The 22,883-nt window shown below is 49.8% G+C and overlaps 8 protein-coding genes across 8 annotated transcripts; 4 read left to right on the forward strand and 4 right to left on the reverse strand.

Annotated features, from left to right (window-relative positions):
• Positions 1–549: 549 nt before the first annotated feature.
• Positions 550–1,812, reverse strand: I303_107453 (uncharacterized protein; the record flags this gene model as incomplete). Its single annotated transcript, XM_018410133.1, has 1 exon — positions 550–1,812. The coding sequence occupies one exon, from the start codon at positions 1,810–1,812 to the stop codon at positions 550–552; it is 1,263 nt and encodes a 420-aa protein (XP_018261136.1).
• Positions 1,813–2,200: 388 nt separating this feature from the next.
• On the reverse strand, positions 2,201–4,353 carry I303_107454 (uncharacterized protein; the record flags this gene model as incomplete). Its single annotated transcript, XM_018410134.1, has 9 exons — positions 2,201–2,569; positions 2,634–2,734; positions 2,807–3,044; positions 3,103–3,231; positions 3,293–3,380; positions 3,443–3,628; positions 3,695–3,770; positions 3,832–3,916; positions 3,976–4,353. 9 exons carry the CDS (start codon positions 4,351–4,353, stop codon positions 2,201–2,203), a joined length of 1,650 nt encoding a protein of 549 aa, XP_018261137.1.
• A 1,020-nt stretch (positions 4,354–5,373) lies between these two features.
• I303_107455 (uncharacterized protein) lies at positions 5,374–7,884 on the forward strand (the record flags this gene model as incomplete). The annotated part of the gene is made up of 10 exons (XM_065969592.1): positions 5,374–5,868; positions 5,932–6,015; positions 6,075–6,129; positions 6,186–6,229; positions 6,279–6,368; positions 6,426–6,522; positions 6,958–7,346; positions 7,410–7,430; positions 7,489–7,574; positions 7,647–7,884. The coding sequence occupies 10 exons, from the start codon at positions 5,374–5,376 to the stop codon at positions 7,882–7,884; spliced, it is 1,599 nt and encodes a 532-aa protein (XP_065825664.1).
• A 1,271-nt stretch (positions 7,885–9,155) lies between these two features.
• I303_107456 (uncharacterized protein) lies at positions 9,156–13,900 on the forward strand (the record flags this gene model as incomplete). Its single annotated transcript, XM_018410136.1, has 11 exons — positions 9,156–9,552; positions 9,615–9,945; positions 10,014–10,750; positions 10,809–11,233; positions 11,288–11,308; positions 11,362–11,538; positions 11,589–12,734; positions 12,791–13,052; positions 13,115–13,245; positions 13,297–13,374; positions 13,427–13,900. The coding sequence occupies 11 exons, from the start codon at positions 9,156–9,158 to the stop codon at positions 13,898–13,900; spliced, it is 4,179 nt and encodes a 1,392-aa protein (XP_018261139.1).
• Positions 13,901–14,293: 393 nt separating this feature from the next.
• I303_107457 (uncharacterized protein) lies at positions 14,294–15,634 on the reverse strand (the record flags this gene model as incomplete). Its single annotated transcript, XM_018410137.1, has 3 exons — positions 14,294–15,182; positions 15,309–15,518; positions 15,585–15,634. 3 exons carry the CDS (start codon positions 15,632–15,634, stop codon positions 14,294–14,296), a joined length of 1,149 nt encoding a protein of 382 aa, XP_018261140.1.
• Positions 15,635–16,227: 593 nt separating this feature from the next.
• I303_107458 (uncharacterized protein) lies at positions 16,228–17,276 on the forward strand (the record flags this gene model as incomplete). Its single annotated transcript, XM_018410138.1, has 4 exons — positions 16,228–16,743; positions 16,810–16,878; positions 16,937–17,194; positions 17,253–17,276. 4 exons carry the CDS (start codon positions 16,228–16,230, stop codon positions 17,274–17,276), a joined length of 867 nt encoding a protein of 288 aa, XP_018261141.1.
• An 819-nt stretch (positions 17,277–18,095) lies between these two features.
• On the forward strand, positions 18,096–20,303 carry I303_107459 (uncharacterized protein; the record flags this gene model as incomplete). The annotated part of the gene is made up of 3 exons (XM_018410139.1): positions 18,096–19,184; positions 19,305–19,811; positions 19,932–20,303. 3 exons carry the CDS (start codon positions 18,096–18,098, stop codon positions 20,301–20,303), a joined length of 1,968 nt encoding a protein of 655 aa, XP_018261142.1.
• Positions 20,304–20,623: 320 nt separating this feature from the next.
• I303_107460 (uncharacterized protein) lies at positions 20,624–22,839 on the reverse strand (the record flags this gene model as incomplete). The annotated part of the gene is made up of 11 exons (XM_018410140.1): positions 20,624–20,723; positions 20,817–21,038; positions 21,105–21,139; positions 21,205–21,228; positions 21,299–21,410; positions 21,492–21,694; positions 21,815–21,910; positions 21,997–22,019; positions 22,096–22,103; positions 22,176–22,229; positions 22,622–22,839. The coding sequence occupies 11 exons, from the start codon at positions 22,837–22,839 to the stop codon at positions 20,624–20,626; spliced, it is 1,095 nt and encodes a 364-aa protein (XP_018261143.1).
• Positions 22,840–22,883: the final 44 nt, after the last annotated feature.

Here is a 22,883-nt window from a genome sequence, read left to right on the forward strand (position 1 = left end):
ACGGCGTAGAAAGAGTGGTCTCGAACGACTGATCGAGCATCATGAGGGACCAGGGTCTGTCGATTATAATTGTAAGATGTCGTTTGATGCACCGGCAGGCAGAGATGTGGAGGATGCCGGACAGGATGAAGAGGGCGAGAGGGCGAGAGGGCGAGAGGGCGAGAGGGCGAGCGGGCGAGAGGGCGAGAGGGTGAGAGGGTAAGTAAGGGCGATGCCATGGAATTGAGGTGGGTGAGGGGAATCATGTGGAGGACGAGAAGTGGACCAAAGACGAGGAGAGGAGATGAACAGGCAGAACGCGGCGGGGCGGAGGGGACAGGCCCATGGCTGAAATCGGCTTGTCAACCCCCTTTGCGATGAATGATTTTACTGTGCGGACCTTTCCCAATGTCATCAGAATTATGGATCTTGAGTTGAATGGTCAACATGATGAGCTGTCTATGTCCTTCACGGAATGAGTCCGGCCATATGTACTTTGATTAGTCCAGCAGATCATGTGGAAAATGCTAAAATATACCATCTGATATATACGACGCTTCACCAGGCGATCTACAATTTCACCTTTTCTGATCCTTCCGCCTCGGCAGATCTAGATAATCCTTGTACATTCTCCGCCAACCCCTCTAATTCTGCTACAGCCTTCTGCCAAGCCTCCTCCCTCGCTTCCTCCTTTCGCTGTCTCTTCGCCGACATCGGATATCCATACTTCACCTCTTTCGGTATCTTCCCATATACCGGCGCTCCACTTTCAGCGCCTCTCTGCTTGACATGCACGTCATTGATATATTCCTCCTCCTCTATCGACCATTTAGATCTGAACATGTTCACCCCGATCAAATCATCCACCAATAACCCATTATCTTGCAGGTAAACCCTCAGATCAAAATCTTCCCGGGCATTGATCGATTGCGAGAGAGAGGAAGAGGAAGAGGAAGAGGACCTTTGGGCTTGTTGTCGGAATAACAGGAAAACATAACGATGATTCGGTGTTCCCTGTTCCGGAGCCGGCGATTCCCATTTCAAAATTTCCTTCCCTACACTCGGATCCGTCAAATTCACTTCACCACTTTTCACAGAAAGAGGGATGTCGGTTTTCAAATAATGTATACGTTGTTGGAAGGAATGTGTTTCATGCGAAGGGGCATCCGGATCGAGAACTAACAAAGTATGCAGAGCTTCTGGGTTCGGTGTCGATTCGGTCGGTGTGGAGGGGTGGTAATACAACTGCGACTTCAACACAGGGGGTGTTGAGAGCGTAGAAGGAAGTTGGATTGATCCGGGCTCGATAATTGAATTGTTGGCCGAGAGAGAAAGGGGGAAAGTAGGTGGTAAAGCCGGTAAAACGTCAGGAACGATCTTCATCTGTAAGAGCCTTTGCATTAACAGATCTAGACCACCTTCTTTCCTCCATTTCTGCTCTCCAAGCCACCTGTATATCGTTTTTGACATCTCGCCTACTCCGCCTGTCTCTCTGAAATTCCGTCGCACGGCAGGATCGTTCGCGTACGCCTCGATTTCCAGTTGATCAATCCTGCGCAACAATTCTGGGTCAGGCTTGGTCTTGTCCAGCTTCGATCGGAGGTCGTCAAGCTTCGAGAGTGTGTTGGTTTGATGAGTTGAGAGGTATGATAGGGCGGCGTCGTATGCTGGTGATGCTCCAGCTGGAAGAGCGGGCTGCCATGTCGAAGATGAAGGCAATGAAGACGACGTAGCAGCGTTCGAAGACGCGGGTCGAGTCCGTGCAGGGGTGATGGGGAGGCGGGAGCTACTTGCTCGGCAGAGAGCCCTCGAGGCGGCTCTTCGGGATGACATCTCGGTCGCTGGATCGTCTGATACAGGTGCAACTGAAACAGATGACCTGGCTTTTCATGGATTTCAAGGTTTCAAGTGTCATTAAACTCTTGACATTTCGACATTGCTGAAATCTCGATGGCGCGGAGATAGCCTCAACTCCGCTACACACTTTAGGTAATTTCCGTAAATGTTGAATGTGGCACGACTATGATGCATGCAATTAACAAGGTACACGATGCATGTCTATGGGGTATTGAATCATTGGTGAGTACATAGATATAGCCAAGCCAATTATAACCGTTTTGATTGTCTCATTTCCAGTGTCCATTGTCTGTTCTACGCACGTTGACTCGCAAAAATCTCGATCAAAGACCACGCCATCATCGTAGCGACGCTGCCACGATAATCATTCTATTACATCTCCAGCTACTTCTCCGATCGGCGCAACATAAGGGTCCACGATCCCGGTTCTGTTCGTTCCAACAGCGTAGACCGAGTGAACATCCCCTTCGCAAGGAGCAGGGATGGTCGCATTGTAGAAGTAGGCCAACATTGCGTCTCTCACTGGTCCAGGAACGAAGAACGATCCGTGATCATCTCCATGTCTCACTAACATCGTCGAGTTCGGGTTATATTGCCTGGTGACGTCGGTCAGCTCGGTCGGGGTGTTCAGATCGTAATCCGAAGTGGCCAATAAAGTCGGATGATCGGTGACGTTCGTATATCGCCATTTGAGATCACTTGTTCCCACGGTGGGGAAAGATGCGCACATCGCCTAGCTCCAAAGTATCAGTTGAGATTCCCGCGAAGTACCAGGCAATAAGGAGGATGCAACGTACAATGGCAAGGTAGAATATACCGTCGCTTCCACCGTATTTATCGTTATGGTGTACTTTCTCGATCAAGTCGTTGTAGCCTTCCCAACTTGGATTGTCGACCTCTATGTGCAGCTCAACCCCGTCAGCTCGGTCCTGGAAGGACTATACTTCGAGCTGCATACACTCAGACTCACTGAAGTCGGAACACAAAGTAGGCAGGGTAGCCGACAGACTGCTCTGTGTGAAAGCAGCTGCAAAATCATCTGTATAATGCAATGCCGAAGTGTTGCCTGTAGCAGCCAGAGCTAGTGCACCGGTGAAGGACTCGAACAGCGGGTTTCCAGAGAAAAGACCGATGCTGAGTAATCCTGCAATGTCTGCGCTGGGTGTATCGGTACTGTTGGCGTATTGTTCCATCACTTGCTTGAAGGTCTATCGTACCAAGAAATCAGCAATCTTCGGCGTATGCTCAGCAAAAATCTCAATTCACAGCTGGGACGGAGCCATTTCCTAGCGCCGCTAGAGGGCAAGTGTCATTATTACTCTGACACCATTTATCGGCACGCTCAATCAGGCGGTCGAAAGCTCGTCCTTGATGATTGACAATGTCGTAGTTCGACTAAGACATCCATGCATGTCAGTCGCATGGGGACGGACCGATGTGATGCAAACAAACTCACGATAGAAACGGTGGCGACTCCGTCAAGGACAAATTGTCCAGCCTTGTCTGCGAATCGGTTGAGGTACTCCTGGCCGTAGATGGTACCGCTAATTACACATTCTATCAGCTCAGCACGAGTCGGAGATAGGCCTGGGTCTATTCTACACACTACGAGTATCCGAGATAGTTCAGCTTATCGTACCCCAGAACCTCCCGGAGCGATTCAAGGTCTTGCGCCACGGCGTCCGAGCCGACATGCTCGAATATCCCTTTGGGCAGTGAATTCTCGGCGCACAGGCTGGTGTAATTCTTGACATTCTTGCTGAGCGTCTCATACTCCTCTTGGGTTTTGGGTCTGCCCGATGAAAGATCAGTAAACCCAATATTATATCGCTACGTAGAGAAAGGAATGAACACGTACGGAGCGATAGGGGCATAGAAGTCAGGTTCAGGACAACTTAGGGCATTACTTGCCCAGGTTCCTCGGGTATCCATCGCTAGTCCAAAGGAGAATATAAGCTGAAGCACATTGATCCCCGAGATTTTGGGGATACTCACCTAAGAAATCGAATTCTTCTAAACCGGCAACATGATCTGATTGCTCGATAGGGATACCTGCCAGACCCCAAGCATACGATTGGACCTTTTGCATCGTCGCATGAATTAGCATAGCCAACTCTGTCCCAAAGAGGAAGCACTGACCTCCTCTCCCGGCCCACCGGCATTGTAAGCCAACAGCCCATGCTTACTGTTCACCGAATTGAAGGCAAATGAAATATTGAGATTGTTGGTTTCGCACATTGGCTTCGAATAATCGAGGGGGACATTGATGATTCCACATTTCAAGGATTCAGGCAAGGTACCGGGTAAAGTGATATTGGCCTGCTGAATGGGGAGAGGAATAGCTTCTGAGCAGTTCACCCACGTGATTGGCGGTTTTACTTCTGCCTCATTTGATCGAGGTATGATAGGAGAAGCGTTACCCAAGACGGCAAGAAGGGACAGTAGCGCGATCTGTTGAATGGTACTCATATTGAATGCTAGACTGTGGAGCTTGATGATGGTGCTGACTGCTAGCATTTTGTAATTGTCGGAACGAGTTTATATATGTGTCAAAGAGTAATGAGCACGGAGGCCATACCGAGATTGCCGAGCCGTTTTCGGTCTTGATCACTCGGCGTACATAGTAAGCCGAGGTGACTTATAGCTTGACATGCATGCACAAGGTCCAGTTACGCACAGCTATGTGAGTTGGAAGTAGTGAGTTCCAAGCCACATGTTTCATGTTCGTGCCCCCATGGACATCTGATGGTTCATCGAGCGGGTGAAGCGGTGCATGGTACCGCCTCTAATATCGCTAAAGGCGAGGCCAATGCTCGCGTCTGATAACGCTGTTCCTGACCCGAGATCGGCTCAAAGGATGGTTTGTAGACCGGCCAAGGGACGTCCAGACTGCACATATTGCACATAGCGAGTAATGAAAAGCCCAGACCGATGCCTCTGCATTTGCTTGACTGATCTCGACTTGCATGCGGATTGGAAAGCTGTCACAATCATACGTCACGTTTCGGGCCCGACTTCCTCAAAGGCTGTGTCATTGACGAGCCAGACAACCTCCACGATCGTGCAGATTGCAGTCTTTGTCAGATTGAGGTACCAGAAGACTCGGCTTAGAATGTGAATAATCACCGCTAGAAACCGCTTCAATTGATGGACTGTTGAAAGTAGGAATGTCACGGCGCAAGATCGTCATACAGATCCGGAGTACATTAGAATCCGAAACCAAGATCTCAGGGGAGGCAGTTTAGCGTCGCGCGGATGTTTTTTCTATTTTCTTCTCTTCGGTGACTTCCCTGTTCTTGGTATCGGATTATTATGGCATTTCTGCGAACGGTATTTTCGGAACCACGTTATAAACATCTTACCTTAGATTGCACCGAATTCTTCTTCAACAACCAGCAGTAGTAACAATTGGCGTAGAGTGCGGTGTTCCTGTCAACCTGACCTTCTGTATCGAGGCTACACGCGTATCTGTTTTACAACTGATCCCGCATTCCTCGGATTCATCGATTTTCAAGACCTCCCAGTTCGATCACACACATGAAGCTTGTCATCCCGTCAAGTCATTCCATCGCCTACAACTTCAAGTACTATTTCAGCTTTTTAGTGAGAGGAGGGAAGAAGGAAGCCGATAAGGACAAGGCCGACAAAAAGCAGATGATGGCGTCGTCGAAGGGCCACAACTCGGGTCTCAGGAGGTTATTGTTCCTCCTGATGATTGTAGTAACGAGTTTAGTCGTCTTCTATCGACCGAGTATATCGGATATCAAGTCTTCGCCATACTTCTTGCCCTCATCTTGGCAATCAGCTTCGACAACGATACCGCCAGAGATACAAACTCTGATACCGAACGAGAGAGCTATGGCGATTAAGCAGCTGAAGTATGCGGCTAAATTGGAGACTAAGTTTGCGCCGAATCCGAATTGGGGAGGCAGGGATCACGGTAGAGAGGATTACAAGTATCATTCGGAGAATGAGTTGAGGAAGTTGGCAGTGTGTATAGCTACGGATACTTGTCGGCAGAATCAGACTAGTGTGAGTCCACCTTGTCAATCACCTGAGCAACTGCGTAGCTGATTTGACGATTGAAAATGATAGGTGATCATACTGGGACACATCTTTAACCATTTCCACCTATACGAGGGGTACATGGGAGGCGAGGGTATATGGACGGCCTCCTTAGTGAGCTCTGTCTCTTTATGGATGTCGTTGAAGAATGAACGCTGAGGACTGTTTGCTAGGTCGAGACATTGACAAAATGGGGCTACACCATCTTGCATGCCCGAGATGACTGGGGTGCGTAAAGGCTGGCTTCATTCGTTGAGCGACTTCCACTGATACCGCCCTGGCAGTATATATGTGGTACTTGTATAATCAGATACCAGGCATGGTGAAGGTAAGCATTGCTGATCCCCGGTGGAAGACTTGACTGACTCTTGTGACAGGGTATCATCGCTTGGAGGACAGGACAATTTGGAACTTTCGAAGATCAAATGAAGACCGGCAGAAGGCAACATGGTATACCAGCGTGGCAGGTGAGCCCCTTCAGCCCCGACCGTCTGCTGCAGATTGCTAATCATCGATGTAACCAGTTCTTCGTATATAACTATTTCCCGGATCACTATACATCGATAGTAGGAGATGCCTGGAACATGCATTCGGAATTTGGTTACTCGCATGAACAACGAAGTGAGTCAGCCATATTGATTTTTTTGAATTCCCGGTATGGGGCGAGAAGGGAGCGGGAGCAGGAGCAAGGGAGGAAGTATGGGAGACAGAGGGCAGGGCAGGGGTGCTTGGGGAGGCTGGACAGGCAGAGAAGCGAAGGGGAGAGAAGGGGAGAGAAGGGGAGAGAAGGGGAGAGAAGGGGAGAGAAGGGGAGAGAAGGGGAGAGAAGGGAGGAGAGGGAGAGAGAGAGGAGGTAGAGGAGAGAGAGGAAGGACGGGGCTGGGAGGGACGGGAGAGAAGAGCAAGCAGGAGGGCAGAGACGGAAAGGAGCGGTATAGGTAGAAACACTGGGGAGGGAGTTGAGGTGGGGGCAGCGGGGGACGGGGATGGGGCGAACCGAGAGGAGATTAAAAAGGAGCAACCATCAGCTGACTTGGATGCACCACTGTCTGATAGATTTCACCTTCATCCCATATGTCGTTGAGCCTGCAACGACACCGCCGTATATACCAGCCGTTCAACGACCTAACCAAGTCTACATACTCGCTAAGTTCGTACGATACTTCTACAATGGCGCACAACCGGCATGGGAAGACCGAGGGATTTTCCTGCGTGCCAAACAGATTCTAGAGAAGGAGTTCCCCGGTTTTGAGTTCGTTGTTGGATGCAGAGACGATCGTAATGGCGACCAACAGAAACAAAACCCCATGGAATTGCCTGCGGGGATCAGGAACTTAGGTCAAATGGACAAGGTCGAATTTGAGCGACAATTAGCCAATTCAAGGGTCATGTTGGGTATTGGATGGCCTACATTGAGTCCGAGTCCTCATGTGGCTTTAAGTCTGGTAAATTACTCCAGCAATCTTCATGAAACGCGCTGCGATCGCTGACTTGGACAATTATCACAGGGTATACCATTCATAAGTCCAGTGAGTCGGCTTAACGAAACTCTGCCTAAGGATGCTGATATCTCTTATCCGGCTATAGTTTAGCGTGCACGGGTGGAGTGATCTAGAAGACCCGGAAACATGGGCATCAAGCCAACATCACACCTTGAAGACACTGACTGAACCGTGAGTATCTTGTTCTGTGAAGCATTCAATAGTCTGAATCTAGCTGAAATCTGGATGTTCCAATGGCGGTAGATACGTGTATCATGTGTTACGAGGCAATGAAACGCAATTCATCGACGCAATACGGAAAGCTTTATCCACTCCTATAGAACCGTTCATCTTACCGCTGATGACTCGCGACCACCACGAGAAACAAGTCAATAAATGGCTGAATACAGACTGGAAAGCCAAAGCAGCAGTCATACTAGAGAATAGAAAAAACGGAAGGGAAACGGAAAACGGCAACGAAATTGGGGAATTCGCCCTATAGACTGACTCTTTTGTACAACCGATCATCATTCCGGATCTGCATTATGCATCTAGAACATTAGCACTGACTCTCCCCGACAGGCTCGGACATCATTGTTTCAGGGCTACCCCTGCCTTCAATCGATCCAAGCTTTCATAAGGCTCTTCTCGACTTGTGCGAGATCGCCTTACCGCCGCCGCCGTCTACATGACTATTGCTTTTGGGGTCGACACCTTTCGAGTGATCGTACCTGAGCTGAACATCAGACTGATCAGACCTGCAAAATGCTGGATTCCTAAGCGGGTCTCAGAGAAAGGCGTTGAGTGTCAGGTATGATCTCAACCCCGATGACATCGGCATTCTGGGGTGCTCGAAAGCCCGTGAAGCAGAAGGTTCTACGTGTTCTTGTAATGTTTTCGCAGATTTTGTTCTGTCCAGTCATCTATCGAGAAGATATATATGGTCATGCGTTCTGTCAAAATCTGTTCTTTGTTTCTTTCCTTTCTTCTTTCGACTTTTGTACTTCATCAACAGTGCGCAATCATTCTGCAAAACACTTGACATCCCCCGGCACCGCAAACACCCTTCTCATCCGGATATCTAGAACTTAGGTCAGACCCATTCACTTGACTACGGATCCATAGTAAGTCCATGGACGCTCTCTCTGTCAATCATCCCATGATTTAGTCGAGCTGATGGCGGATGTTCAGTAGGGCAAAGGTACCACCAAAAAAGTGCCAGCTCCATGAGCATGCGTCGTACATACGGGGTGTGCGCACAATTGAGGAAAACAACCACCGGTCTCTGTCGTATAGGTGGTCAGTACGTTACATTGTGGTGAAACTACAATTCTGTGGAGACAGCTGTTCGAGTCAGCTCAGGGACAATCCTTTTTACGATCTTGCCCTTCTCCGTCGTCCGTCGTCCGTCGTCCCTCGCTCCTCGTCGTCCAATGCATGCAACAACATTTTGGTCTGCAGACGTCGATGATAATGTTAGGGGATTGCAGGATTTCTGGATAGCAGGAGCAAAGTGAATTGTTCGAGAAGAAAGACCAAACAGCTCTAGGTACCCCGCGTGACTCGGCCTGGGGTTGACTTTTCCACTTACGTTTGTGTACAACTCAAAATTCTTTCATTCGTCCGTCCGTCTAAGCGACACCAAATCCAACGTCATTCATTTTCATCCATTGTTCTATGCTTAAAAGAAGAATCCTCAGTCGATCATCACATCATATCAAGGCTGTAGGCAACCCCAAACCACTTGCCATCATACACGTTCGTTCACATCACATGACGCATTCCGTCTTGCTACCTTCGCTGAAACGACCTCGCTCCACCTCACAACCGCCTTCCCCGTCTTCTTCGTCTTCGCCCAAACGAGCGGCATCTGAGGACCCCTTTTCTTCGACCGACTCTGACCCGGGTAAACCAGATATAGCTTCGTATCCTAGCAATCCCTCATTAGGCGGAAGTTTCAGGATGGTTGGAACTAGCAGTCCTTTGAGAGCAAATGACGAGAACGATGCGGATGAAACTGGGAGCCGAGGCTGGGTGAAAAGGACAGAGGAAGTCAAGCTCTCCTCGTCGGATGACGGACATGCAGGAGAAGATGATCCAGATACGACGGTGACTCAAGATACGCCGTCTCCAGGTTCAGTCTGGAAGCAACGATATAATCATATTCTGAGTGAGTGGGCCGTTCTACGTTGAGTGAAGTCGAGAAGTTGATCTAGGCACAAAACCCGATAGATCTCCTTGGTCCACCTTTCACTCCTTATCAGACATATTACCTCCTCCCCAAAGCCACCGTCGACAAGCTCACTGAGCTAGGCTACAGCGACAAGGAGGAAGTGGTGACCTCAGCTTCATACGCAATCGAACTGAAAGAGGCCATGGCCAGGCTTGTTCCAGACCAGTCAGCGGAGACATTCTGGGTGATCCAGTCCTCCAGCACTCCCACGGGCGGATATAATCTCATCGGGGAAGGCAAGGAAGAGCAAGTCTGGGCTACAGGGGATGCAGAGGAAAATAGGGATTTCGTTTTTATCCCTAAAGAAGGTTGGAACAAGATCATCGAATGGTAAGTAACCCATTCGCCTAGTCTAAGTATGTGTGTGTATGATCCTAGACTAAGGATTTCAACTGTAGGTTTGGCCCCTACGACGGTCCTTCGCTGCCTCGTTATTGTGTCCCACCGGAAAACATAGAGATAGAACCCGCTACAATCAGACTATTCGTCATCATACCCCCTTCAACGACCCACTCAAAAGCGGAAAACGATGAAAATGCTCAGGTTCAACTCATGTGTCCGAGCACGACCTCCATGCCCATCTTCAAGGACTTCGTCAAGTCAGTCGCTATTCAGAAGTTGCAGATGAATACCAATACCTTGCCGGTGCGATTGTGGAAGATCGAAAAGTCCGGCTCCGACGATGAAAAGCTTTTGACGTCTGGTCCCCTTGTCATCTCACCGTCAGCTCTTATCGGCACGGAGAACACCTATCTGGCCGCCGAGGATCAAGCTGAGAATCTAGCAGAAGCGGTGCTTGGGAGTTCGAAAGATCAGATCGTTGCCATCGAATTTGGCAGCATCGAAAACGGCAGCACCGTTTGGAATGTCGGCATTGGTGCGGGAAATAAAGCTACCGAGAAACGAAAAGGCCACTTGTTCTCCAAGCCAGCCTTCTATGGCGGGTCCAACAATGCTTTGACCGTACCTCAAGCCTCGGCGCCCATCAACGGCTCCGTTCAGACCAGAAGCCAGTCGAAACTAGACAGAAAAGGGAAAGGCTTGGTCGGATTACAGAATTTGGGAAATACATGTTTCATGAACTCTGCCGTGCAGTGCTTGAGCAATACGCAGGAGCTCAACGAGTATTTCCTCTGTAAGCTGCCATCTTCTGCTTGCTGTGGATCGCCAGCTGATCGATCATTCCTTCGCAGCTGGTGTCTATACGGAAGAGCTGAATCGAGATAACCCGCTGGGTATGCATGGTAAAATTGCCGAGGCTTTCGGAGAGGTCATCGAGAATTTATGGAGCGTCCCGTCATCGTCATACCATTCCTACTCACCACGAACCCTCAAATACACCACCTCCAGATTCGCACCTCAATTCGCTGGGTACGGACAACACGATACCCAAGAATTCATCGCTTTCCTCCTCGACGGGCTACACGAAGATCTGAATCGAATCATCAAGAAACCATACATCGAGAAACCCGATTGGAAGGCTGGCGGAGGTGACAAGGAGCTTGCTGAGCTGGGCAAAGAGTGTTGGGACGGATATAAGAAGAGAAACGATAGTGTCATTGTTGATCTGTTTCAAGGGCAGTTGCAGAGCACATTGGTCTGTCCAGAGTGTCACAAGGTGAGTTTCCTTTTACATCGAGCATTAAGCCTGCTCACATCTGCTTGCTTATAGGAATCCATCACAATGGATCCGGTAAGTCCTTCATCATACTCGCGCTCGCACAAATCGCTGAGAGTCTTGCCTAGTTCATGTATCTGACCGTGCCAATGCCCATCGCTCAACATCGTCATATGAAAATGATATTCGTTTCACGCGACGTTGAGAAACCCCCTGTCACCGTCAAAGTGCTTGTTCCTCAGAACGCCTCATTCGCGCAGGTCAAAGAGAAACTGGCTGCTGTGACTGGCAGTAAAGCCCAAAATGTGAGTAAAAAGGCAGGATCAGTAATTCTTTCGCTAACTCTGCGTCACAGCTGCTCGGTTTCGACCTGTGGCATGGCCGCCCGTACAACTTCTGGATCGATGCTGATCACAACGGTGAAGCCAAAGAGCACGATGTGGTTATCTTTTACGAACTCGACGCCCCGGTATCGGCAACGAGACGATCAGTCGGTACCGTACCCACAGACGAGTCGGTCACTGTCCCTGTCTACACCTTTAAGACGAAGGAGAGTCGATACCGATATGGCAGCGATTATCCGAGCGAAAACGCTGCCAAGCCTTTCTTCATCACCCTCTCCAAAACCGAAGCGAGCGATCCTGCTGCCGTAAGAGAAACTATCATTAAAGGCTACTCCCGGTTCGTTCGACCGGAACTCAGGGATAAGCTATATGTCCACTCGTCTAGTTCCAAAGCGGTGGTACCCTCGCCAAATACACCGAAACAAGAAGAACAGGAGTTGGTGACTGAAATACACCTGAACGGGGAAGGAGAACAGCCAACAATCATAGAAGTTCCACCGAACCAAGACGGGACTACGATGGACGTCGATTCGCCGAATCCTGCTACCTCGTCTGGCTTACACGCCAGCCCGTCGACTACCTCGCTTGTTAGTCAAGGCTCCACGTCTGGAAGGTCGATAGCAGGGTCCGTGTCTGGCAAACTTGTCCCTCGAGCCGACCTATTCAAAGTTCACGTTTCCGAGGCAGCCAGTGAATCAATGCTGAACACTTTCAAAACGAAAGAGAAAATTAACGTCCACAGAATATACGATAAAGAGCCCAGTGTAGCGTCGTCAGGCTGGTCATCTCTTGAGTCGAGAAGGAAGCCGAAAAAAGCATTGCTCAAGAGAATGACAGCGGGGATCAACTCGATCGTCTCACCGTCATACCATTCTGAAGACGAGGGTAATCTGTCTGACTCTTCCACCTCTCACTCACACGCACACAGCGGTCAACCAGTCGTCCGCCCTGGAGAAGGTATCTTCTGCGAATGGTCGCCCTCGGTCTTCCATGAATGGCTCGAAGAAGATGTCATGGGCGAAGAGATCGTTGATCTGGCTATCGAGAAGGAACTAGCCAAGAAGAAGGAGGGTAGAAAGATTACTATAGAGGATTGCTTGGATGAGTTCTCGAAAGAAGAGACGCTGGGCGAGGATGATTTGTGGTACTGTCCGGTTGTGAGTCGCTACATTGAAAAAAACGTGCCCCAGCTAACGTGATATCCGACGTACAGTGCAAGAAGCACCAAGCAGCTACGAAGAAACTAGAAATATACAAAGCACCGGATATCTTAGTCATCTGTATCAAACGATTTGGGTCGTCAAGGAGGATGGGCGACAAGTTAGACAATCTGGTCAATTTTCCTATAGACGGACTAGATCTTGGCGAACGAATAGGGGAGAAAAAGGTGGCGGAGAGCTTGAAGATGAGCGGAAGTGCATTGGAGGAGTTTGGGATGGGAGAGGAAGAGGGAGAAAACATGATCTATGATCTATGTGGGTATATCCTGCAATTCCTAATCGCTTCTAGCCCTCAGCTGACCGGTGTTTGGCTGTAGACGCTGTCGACAATCACTTTGGAGGTATGGGAGGAGGGCACTATACTGCCTTCTGCCGAAACAGGGTCGACGATCAGTGGTACAATTACGACGACTCACGAGTGTCCAAAGCGGATGTCCAATCGGTCCAGGTGAGTCGTACCGTTGCTTGGCCAAGAATTCCAAGCTGATGTAGCAAGCAGAGCCGAGCAGCATACCTGTTATTCTACCGTCGCCGGACCAATCGAGATATCGGAGGACTATCCAAAGTCAAGACTCGAGTGAGTATCTCCTTGACCAGCTTGTATACCCGCTAATGCCATATATGAGCAGGAGGCTTCCCGAGCTACGACCCCTCTGCCTGGCTCCCCAGTAGCTGGACCCTCTACAAACACCCTTCCTGCACAGATAAGTCCGCCAACGCCTGATTCCGGACGATCGGAAGAGTCGCCCCCATATTATGATGCAGATGACATCAGCAGTCCGCCCACCCCAGCGCAGCTCTCTCCGGCTGTAAGCGACGATGAGGACCTCATCAATCCCGCGCTGAAAACCACTTCCACCGATAAGAATACCTGGGAGAATGTCGATTTGAGGGGGATTGGACAGACTATAGGGTTCGGTAATAATGCTTGGGGGAGTCGACCCGCCGCTACACCGAACCCAGTCTCACATTCGTTCGCGGAGACTTTGACTCCTGAGAGTGAATCGTCTACTTCGCCTGCGGATGCGGACGAACAAGAGGACGAGGAGGAGAAGATCCCAAGGGGTATCGTGGTGGTAGGTGGTAAGAACGAGCAAGAGTGAATGACAGATAGGCCTGTTGTAATTTGTGTTCGTGTTCAAACATGAGTTGTACGACCTTTCTTGGAGGGAGGCGGGGCGGTTAGATAATCATTGTTAGTATTTTGAATCATCATCCATCAATGCATCAGCGTCACGTATCACCCTGCGCCAGATCCGAGATGAGCTCTTCTTGCGTAGCATCACTCTCTGGCCGCATGATCGGCAGGATCCCTTGCGACTGTTCATTTTTTGTTCATATTGATTTGACTGAATCATCTACTGTACAACTTTCTACTAATCAAAATATCTAACTAAAATCACAATACCACGCCCGATGCCGAGCTACAGGCCACGATACACCTCACTTCTGGGGGCTGGTGAGAGCGGCAGGAGTACGGAGGTAATAAAATATAATTACAAGTCCATCCCCACCAACACCCATCTCCTTATATCCCATTCCCAACTATTCAAAGATTTCGCAGGCGATTTCAAGACTTGTCCACCTACATACATGAGGGAATGCAGTAGCTCGCCCAGACTCTCTTGGTCATTCTCATCCCTATCCAGGACCAGTACTAGATTACTAGCCTCCAGGGCGTCTGCCGATAGATCCAATAAGGCGGTCAGAGACTCCTTGATATCTAAACCGAACGGCGTCATATTCGACATCGAGATTGGGGAGGATGACAAATTGGCCGATGTAGGCGGAGAGATCGATAACAACGGATCGTGCGGTCGGAGTACTTGGGAGAAATTGGGGGAGAGCGTTTCTGGACGTTGGTTGGGGTTTGAGGAGATTGATCGGGGAGGCAAATGGATGAACACCGTTCGGTGCGTGTGATCCACCACGAAACCTTTGAGGATGTTCGAAGGTGGTGTGACGATCTCCAAGGTGGATGAAAGGCTGGAGATGCTTTGGAAATGGGAAGGGAATATCGAGGAGATCAAGGAGATCACCTCACGTTCTTGCTTAGTAGGTAATACCGTCTTCTGAATAGGCTTTCCTTGAGCTTTAAGGGGAGATGGTGACGAGGTTTCGGTCATGGAGGAAGCTGAGATGGGCGTTAAGGGAAGAGAGAATGAATGGTGTGCTTGCGTGGTAGGTTGCTGAGGTATGTCGACTGATTGAGTGAAAGATGATGGTGGTGTGAGCGGGCCCGACATATAGCCAGAACCCCGGTGTGGAGCGTGGGCAGAAGACGAAGTTGAGGACGATTGTTGAGAGGAAGGGTGGTGCAGGTAGGACATCAGAGAGTCTCTCGTATTCTCTGACGACTCGCTGGCGTTGTCAATATCGACTTCACTGTCGGTATCGTCATCACCCTATGAGCCGAACGCCGTGCTGTGAGCTGTCGGGCCCGCGGGGAACAGTCAGCGCACAGACTTATACTCACAGGAAGTGTTCTCCTCCTGCCTTCTTCAAACCCACTGCCGGCCCCCGCCAGCGAAAGAAGCGTAGGACGAGTGGTCTCCGCAACCTGCCTCATCAGCATACACGTAGACCTGACCGCCTGTCCCGCCCGCTCTGGCGATAGCCAGAGGCGCGTTGTAGGGATTATCGATGTCGTGAAGATGCCGAGTGGAGAAGAGTAAGGGAGATGTTGATGAAGCCCCTGCGCCAGCGTTTCCCAGTCCGCCGCTGAATTCAGCACTTGTGGTCAGCTCGCGGGTCGGTCAATACGATGCACATAAGGGATAGACTCACGCGGGGCGTAGATTTCGATTGATGGTGATGCTCTTGGGTTGAGGACTCATGATAGGCTATATAATCTTTGTTCGGTCGGGCGTCTTGCCAAAAGGGGATCCTCTGAGAGGTATTTGCGCAATTTGGTCTGCCTTGGGCGGAGTAGGTTGGAGAAGATATCTTCTTGTAATGTGTGTAGACAGTGACGTAAAAGTGTGTATGTTGAGAATGCGAGAGAAGGACGAAGGATGCTTGATAGACGTTATCTGCCAGTCCAGCAACAAAGGGGTGGCGCAATCTCTCCTCGGTGGCGAAAACACACCTAATTCAGCCTGAATTATACAGTTCTTCCGAAGCGGCAGAGTGACGCCCAGGGCAAAAAGAAATGTCCCTGAGCTGACTCGAACAGCTGTCTCCACAGAATTGTAGCTTCACCACAATGTAACGTACTGACCACCTATACGACAGAGACCTGACCGAAGAAAAGTCTTGGTTCTTTATATAGTTCATTGCAGTGGCTCGGTAATCAAACAAGCCGTTTGCCACTCTGTCACACTGACGCATCGATTCACATCCATTCCGTTCGAATACAATTTTCGCATCTCTCGTTCATCCGCATCTACATAGTCGTCATCATAATTCACGGATCAGTGCCCTATACAAGATGTCATCGCCGCCAAGATACACCGACAATCCTCAAGCAGCCCCACTTCCAGCTAAGAAGTCATACGGCGCAACACCGAACGATGCCGAAGCTAGTCAACCCTTGTTGGCCGCCGCTCAAGCTGGTACTTCCGCCCAGAGTGGATTAGGTAGAAACGCATGGATGGATGAAGGGTCTCCCGATGACTTGCCAGACGACTTCAAGGTAGGTGTCAACGTCATTGACTGCGACACCGAGATCAGATTAGCGTTCATCCGAAAAGTCTACTCGATCCTCTTCGTCCAACTACTCCTGACTTCGGTCGTTTCTCTTGGGATGTCATACCCCGCCGTGTCCGATTTCACCAAGCAGAACAGCTGGATTATCTGGATTCCCTTGGTCGGAAGTATGGTATCCCTTTTCTTGGTCTACTGGAAACGACACCATCACCCTGCGAACCTGATTTTACTCGGTATTTTCACCTTGTTCGAAGCTATGTCAGTTGGATTCGTTACTAGCATGGTCGAGGGTCGAATCGTAAGTCACCAGCGAACTCATCATAGACCTTCACTAGTATGAGCCTTCTTGCTGACTGCAATACAGGTCCTTCAAGCCCTCTTCCTCACGTTGGGGGTATTCGCAGGCCTCACATTGTTCACTTTCCAAACCAAAGTACGTATCCGCCCTTTTCCCCAGCCTCGAACCTCGCCAAGCTGACAAATCGGGACAGTACGACTTCTCCTCCTTCGTGCCTTTCCTCTTCGTCGGCATTTGGGGACTGCTCGCCGCATCACTCGTTCAAGTCTTCCTCCCCTTCAACGCGAATGTCGATCTCGGCATCGCATGCTTCTCCACCCTCCTATTTGCGGGTTACGTGCTTTACGACACTCAGCAGATCATGAAGAGATTATCAGTCGACGAAGCCATCTTAGGAGCGCTTCAACTTTACATTGACCTAATAGGCTTATTCCTGAATATCCTAAGAATCGTGAGTGTTTCTCACCTCTGCGCCAGAGCGATTTTGACTCATTCAATCCCCTGTTTAGCTCAATAACCAGAACAACCGATAAATTCACTCATCTGTCAAAGTCTCATCGACCTGTAGCTCAACAAAACAATAACGTATCGATCCTGCTTAGACGATTACTGACTTGCACGTATATCCCATTCGAGACTTGCATTGACTGTTATTCTCATCTATGTTCCACCCTATGTATTGTTGTGATGCGTCTACCTCCACTTTTGGCAGTTTCCCTTCCTAATCGAGCACGAATGGACCACTATTACGATCTGGACTGACTTCTCGTAGCCGTCCTCCAATCGACACCTCTTTCAGGCCCTTCACGCTATTGCGGATCTCCGAAACCACGGACGACATTGCGATACTGACCAGCCCCGAAGGCGGATGCCCGATATCGTCCATCGCGGAGTCAAGCCGTTTCCGACATGAGGAATCCAGGGTCCGAAATTACAATACCGACTGCATCTTCCGGAAGCGATAAGATAAGGCCAAAGTATATTGCCTGATGCAGCTAATGCCATTCGCGATGCTGAAGCCGGAGGTCGAGCAAGCAGGGCGTGGACAGGATTACGAGGAGCTGATCAAACTGATATATCACGCTAACCACTTGGCGTCATTGCATCACCGCCTGATGACGCTGTCCCCATAAATTCTGTCACGGTTCATTCGCCGCGATTCTGTCGAAGAGTGTCACATACTGCTCTAGCCTTCAAGCTCGAAGGTGTCCTGTTATCTATATATATATCGGGGGCCAGGAGAGCTAAGTCATCGATATCGGTACAAGCTTCACCACTCGATCAGAATTATCAGATATAGAAATCAGACAACGTTGAAAACTTTGCTCAATCACCACTAAGCATCAGCCACTATGCACCCTTCAACATATTATCAGATCCTCCTCGCTCTCGCCTTACTCCCATCCACCTTCGCCTCGCCTATCAAACCTTCCGAGGCCGCAAGCGCCCCCTCTATCAGAGGCACCGTCGTGCCCATTACTCACCGATCCCCTCTGTTGTACCATCCAATCTTATCAGCCCGGGCCGATGACTCGATACCCATCTTCGACCAGCAAGCTGCCCAATTGGTCCAGAAAGAACAGCGAGCAGTTAAGAACAAGTACTCCAAAGCTGCGCAATATCTCCATGGTGTCCAAGTGGCCGAAGCAGATATCACCTTCCAGCAGCCTGCGGCGGGATTACCCATCCAAGCCGCTCAGTCCATCTCCATCTCTACGTCCGCTCAGAACACGCAAAGCACCATCACAAGCACGACATCGACCATCACCAAAGGAAGCTCAACAGGTATACCCACTCCTGCTGCTTCTCTAGGTCTAAGCTCAGGTACTTTACTATCATCCTCCACATCGCCCTCAGCATCCGCCAAAACCTTTACTGCAGGAGCAACGATCATCGCGCCAAACTCATTACCATCGGCTTCACCACCAGCATCAGCAGCAAATAGCAAGTCCGCCTCTGACTCCGGCCCAGTCGTCGACTTACCGCCCATTGCTCAGTTCTCGGCGCCAGTAGATAACATCGGTGTCTTCAATTTCGCATATAACCACGCACCGTTACTTGCCCCCTTGATAGGCTCTCACACGTCTTCGTCCGTCGCAAATCGACCTACTGGCACGATCTCCACTTCTTCTTCCTTGACCGGGGTCTCAACCTCTAGTATTGCCACGAGAACAGCTGGTGCAACAAGCACGCCGACATTTGCGGAGAGCCCTTTCGCTTCGTTGCCTACCAATTGGGTCGAAGCTGACTTGGGCAATCTCGGCGACTTCCAAATTCGAGGCAGCACGGTCAAACGCAAAAGAGGATCTTCGAGCCCCGTCGTACCTCTAACAGATTACATCCAGGGCTCCATGGATGTGCTGTATTACGGGAATATCATCATTGGCACGCCCGCGCAGAGTCTCAGCGTTGACTTCGATACCGGTTCAGCCGATTTATGGGTGAGTACGGGAGTCCCGATTTTTGTCACTTCAGCCTTTTCCGAACGAACACTGTCTCTGCATCGCATCTGTATGACTGCAGACTGACAGTTCTATATTGTTTCTGTGCGTCGCCCGTAGTTCCCGGTCGGATGTGGTAATTGTCAATCCGGGCAATTCGATTCTTCCCGATCCTCCTCCTACCGCTCCACTTCGCAATCGTTCGCCGTGCAATACGGCTCCGGCTCCGTCTCCGGTCAACTTGCGCAGGAGAACGTGGGTGTCGCCAACACCTTGGTTCAAGGACAATACTTCGGAGCTGTCTCCGACGAATCCAGCGATTTCCAGGGAAACCCCAATTCCGGCGTTATGGGAATGGCTTTCTCGTCTATCTCTTCTAGCGGGAAATCGACCTACTTCGAGAATCTAATCAACAACAAAGCCGTTAATGCCCCCTTGTTCGGTTTTCACCTGACGCGAAGACAAGCACAAGGTAGTCAGCTCTGTATAGGGTGCTACGATAGCAGTAAATTCCAGGGCGGCATCAGTTGGGTCCCGGTGATTTCGCAGACGTACTGGAGTGTCAGTATGACTTCGTTCAGTACTAATGGCGGAAGATCGAATGCTTTGAGTCAGTCTCTCATCGGGGTGAGTCAGATTTTTATTTTCACTTTCACCCTTGAGCTCCCGATCCACAGTATCTGTGAAGATAACAAGTCTCATAAACACATAAGCTGATAACTCCACTGTACTGTATATGATACACAGGCCGTCGACACAGGAACCACCCTGATATACGTGCCCACCAACATCGCAGACTCCTTCTACGCCCAGATCCCAGGCGCGACCCGAGCCGACCAATACGGCCAAGGGTTCTACCAATACCCTTGCAGATCCAGCTTGACCATCTCGCTGGGACTGGGCAACAAGAACTTCAATATGAATACGGTCGATTTCAACCTCGGCAGAACAGGCTCGGGATCAAGTATGTGTGTGGGGGCTGTCTTGGCTGTGGCAGATGGGTTCCCGGATAATCTGGCTATTGTCGGGGACGCCTTCTTGAAGAATTGGTACAGCATTTACGATTATTCGAACGGCGTCAGAGTTGGTTTAGCTAGTTCCACCAATAACAGATATTAGGCAGACGGAGAATAAGAGCGAAAAGAGAATCGCTAGGTACTGGTGACCTGAATTAGCAGCTCGTCAGAATAGATTTTATAGATGGTGATAGACTATATAGATGGGTAAAATGCAAAATTGCGCGCTCAATGCCTAGGCCAGTGCCACTACTTGCCAGTTTCTTCTTCCCGTTCTTGCTTCATCCTGTCATCTGGAAGTCAAGTGGTCCACAATGGCACCACGCGATAATCAGACTCTTGTTCTCCTTTTCCATGCGATGCATTGCGATGCATTGCGATGTATGTGATATGATATGCTTCAGTTCCGATGCAATTTGTGCTCTATCCTTCAGCTCTAGGCCCTTCTACTGCTGGCGGGCGCTTGACTACACCTGTATGTAAGTATCGTTTCACGTCTTCCACTTCTTGACCCGTGCTCGTCCTGATATATAAAAAAAAACGATTGAATCAGCAAGCCGTATCGACGACAGTATCACCCTAGTGGCGCACAAGCCAGTATGATGGGAGGACTCACTTCACAGCCTCGTCCAAATACTTGCCCAAAACATCTCCTGCGACTCTGTCCATCTTATCCAGTCCGTTTCCCATGAAAGGATCCGCCCGAGTCGGGCCAGTGGTGATCATCAGTATCGGCTTCTTGTGCTCGACAGCTAATTTGACTAGACGGTATGCTGAGTACGTCGCTAGGGATGTGCCGAGAATCAAGAGGGATGAGGAGTTTGCTATCAGGTCGAGTCTGCAGGAACAGCTAATGTAAGCTTGTGATATCGTGTATTATTACATGAGGACCTAGAGGACTCACGATGCGTCTCGCACTTCTGCAGTTATCGTTTCTCCCTGTATCGGCATGCCATCATTAACAATAAGGTAGACTGCTATGTTTTCAGAAGACTAAAACTCACAAAGAATACAACGTTCGGTTTGACCTGAACCGACATTCTCAGTCAATGGGATCTCCCCCCTCGATGACGATGCAGGGCTATCATAACGACTTACCATCGAGCTCTTCAGCTTTTCCCTCTCACATATCCTACAAGGCGGCACACTGAACGACCGGTAATCCACTCCGTGCAGCTCAACATCACCATCAGGGTTCGTTCTCGGTCGTCTGACGGATTGCAATTCCCATATTAGCTGAGCTTCTCCCCCTTTTCCGACGCGGACCGCGCCAGCGTAGACTGATGCTCACTGTCCTGTCCGTTCAGCTTCCTTGGACTCTTCATCCCAAACGGGGTTCATCCTAGCTATATCCTCCTGGTACACATCCCTCGTCTGTTCATGGCGATGTTTCAGACAATGTACTTTGGCGAGCGTGCCGTGTAATTCCAATATCGATGATTTGTCATAATTTGGCGATATTAGAGAGTATGCTTTGCGATGTAGGTTGTCTACCTGCGATAACATATCAGCGGAAAGGACCCCTCACACAGTCGATCCGATGGATCCAAGCGATAGTGAACGTGTTGTCAAGGTTGCAGGAAGACGCGTTAGATCACATCCGAATGAACGCACATTCTGGGTGATCAATTTCGGAGCTAGTCCAAGATGCTGCAATGCCGCTATATAGATATGCGTCGGATTCGGCTGCGCATCTCGAACAGGTGGGTACTGAGCGTGGTCATCCTCTATAAGCGATCTTTCTTGGGTGCGCGAAGGGATATCACCCTTCGTTCTGTATGATAGAGGACACTCACACCGAGGAAAGATCTTGCCCAGTCTTTGGTTGTACGGCGCATCGAATCGTCAGCTTGTTGCTCCGAGACTTGATCTCTCTTCTTCCCGCTCAGACTTACATCGCCGCCTATATCGCCGTCGTCAGCGAGCTAGTCTTAACTCCGAGACCTTTCTAGTGAGCGGCTGAATTTGTACTCACCTAAACATATCCCCTCTATCGCTATCCTCGACTAATTCATGATATAATATCGGTCTATCAGTCCCCACGGACATTTAGCTCTTCTCACTCTCCCATCGCCATTCCACTAATCACCGGCAGAAGAAGAATCCGGCAGATAAGGAAGACCAGGAATGACCGCGACCATTCATATATTCTGATGCCCACAGTCTCATAATCTCGTATCCTCGTAATCTCACAATGTCACATCCTCATCTTGAACCACAATGTCACAAAGCCAAATCCTCACCCATGAACCAGACCCTCACCCAAGACCCAAGGCCGAGATCAATCCCACAATCCCATAATCTCACATCCTCATTTTGCATGACGAATGACAGTGTCACGGATCCAAGACCCAAGACCCAAGCCCGAGGTCGAGATCGAGACCCAAGATCCAAGACCCAAGACCCAAACTCACTACTCACTTATAATTCGGATTCGAATAAGTCCCCTTTTCCCCCCTATACGCCCTGATCCCACTATCCACGCTCACCCCCGCTCCAGTAAGCATCACCGTCTGCCCCTTCCCATTCTCCAGGAATCTCGCCAAGTAAGAGGCCGCCTCGGGGATAGGTAAGATCGATAAGCCGGATCGAGGTAAGAGCGGGGCTTTCGGTAGAGTCGGTATTGATATTTTCACCATTCTCCGAGGCGCAGTTCTTCGTTCGTGTATTCACTTACTCACTC

This window comes from Kwoniella dejecticola, chromosome 9 (assembly GCF_000512565.2).
Source record: "Kwoniella dejecticola CBS 10117 chromosome 9, complete sequence".
In the NCBI taxonomy this organism is placed as follows: domain Eukaryota; kingdom Fungi; phylum Basidiomycota; class Tremellomycetes; order Tremellales; family Cryptococcaceae; genus Kwoniella; species Kwoniella dejecticola.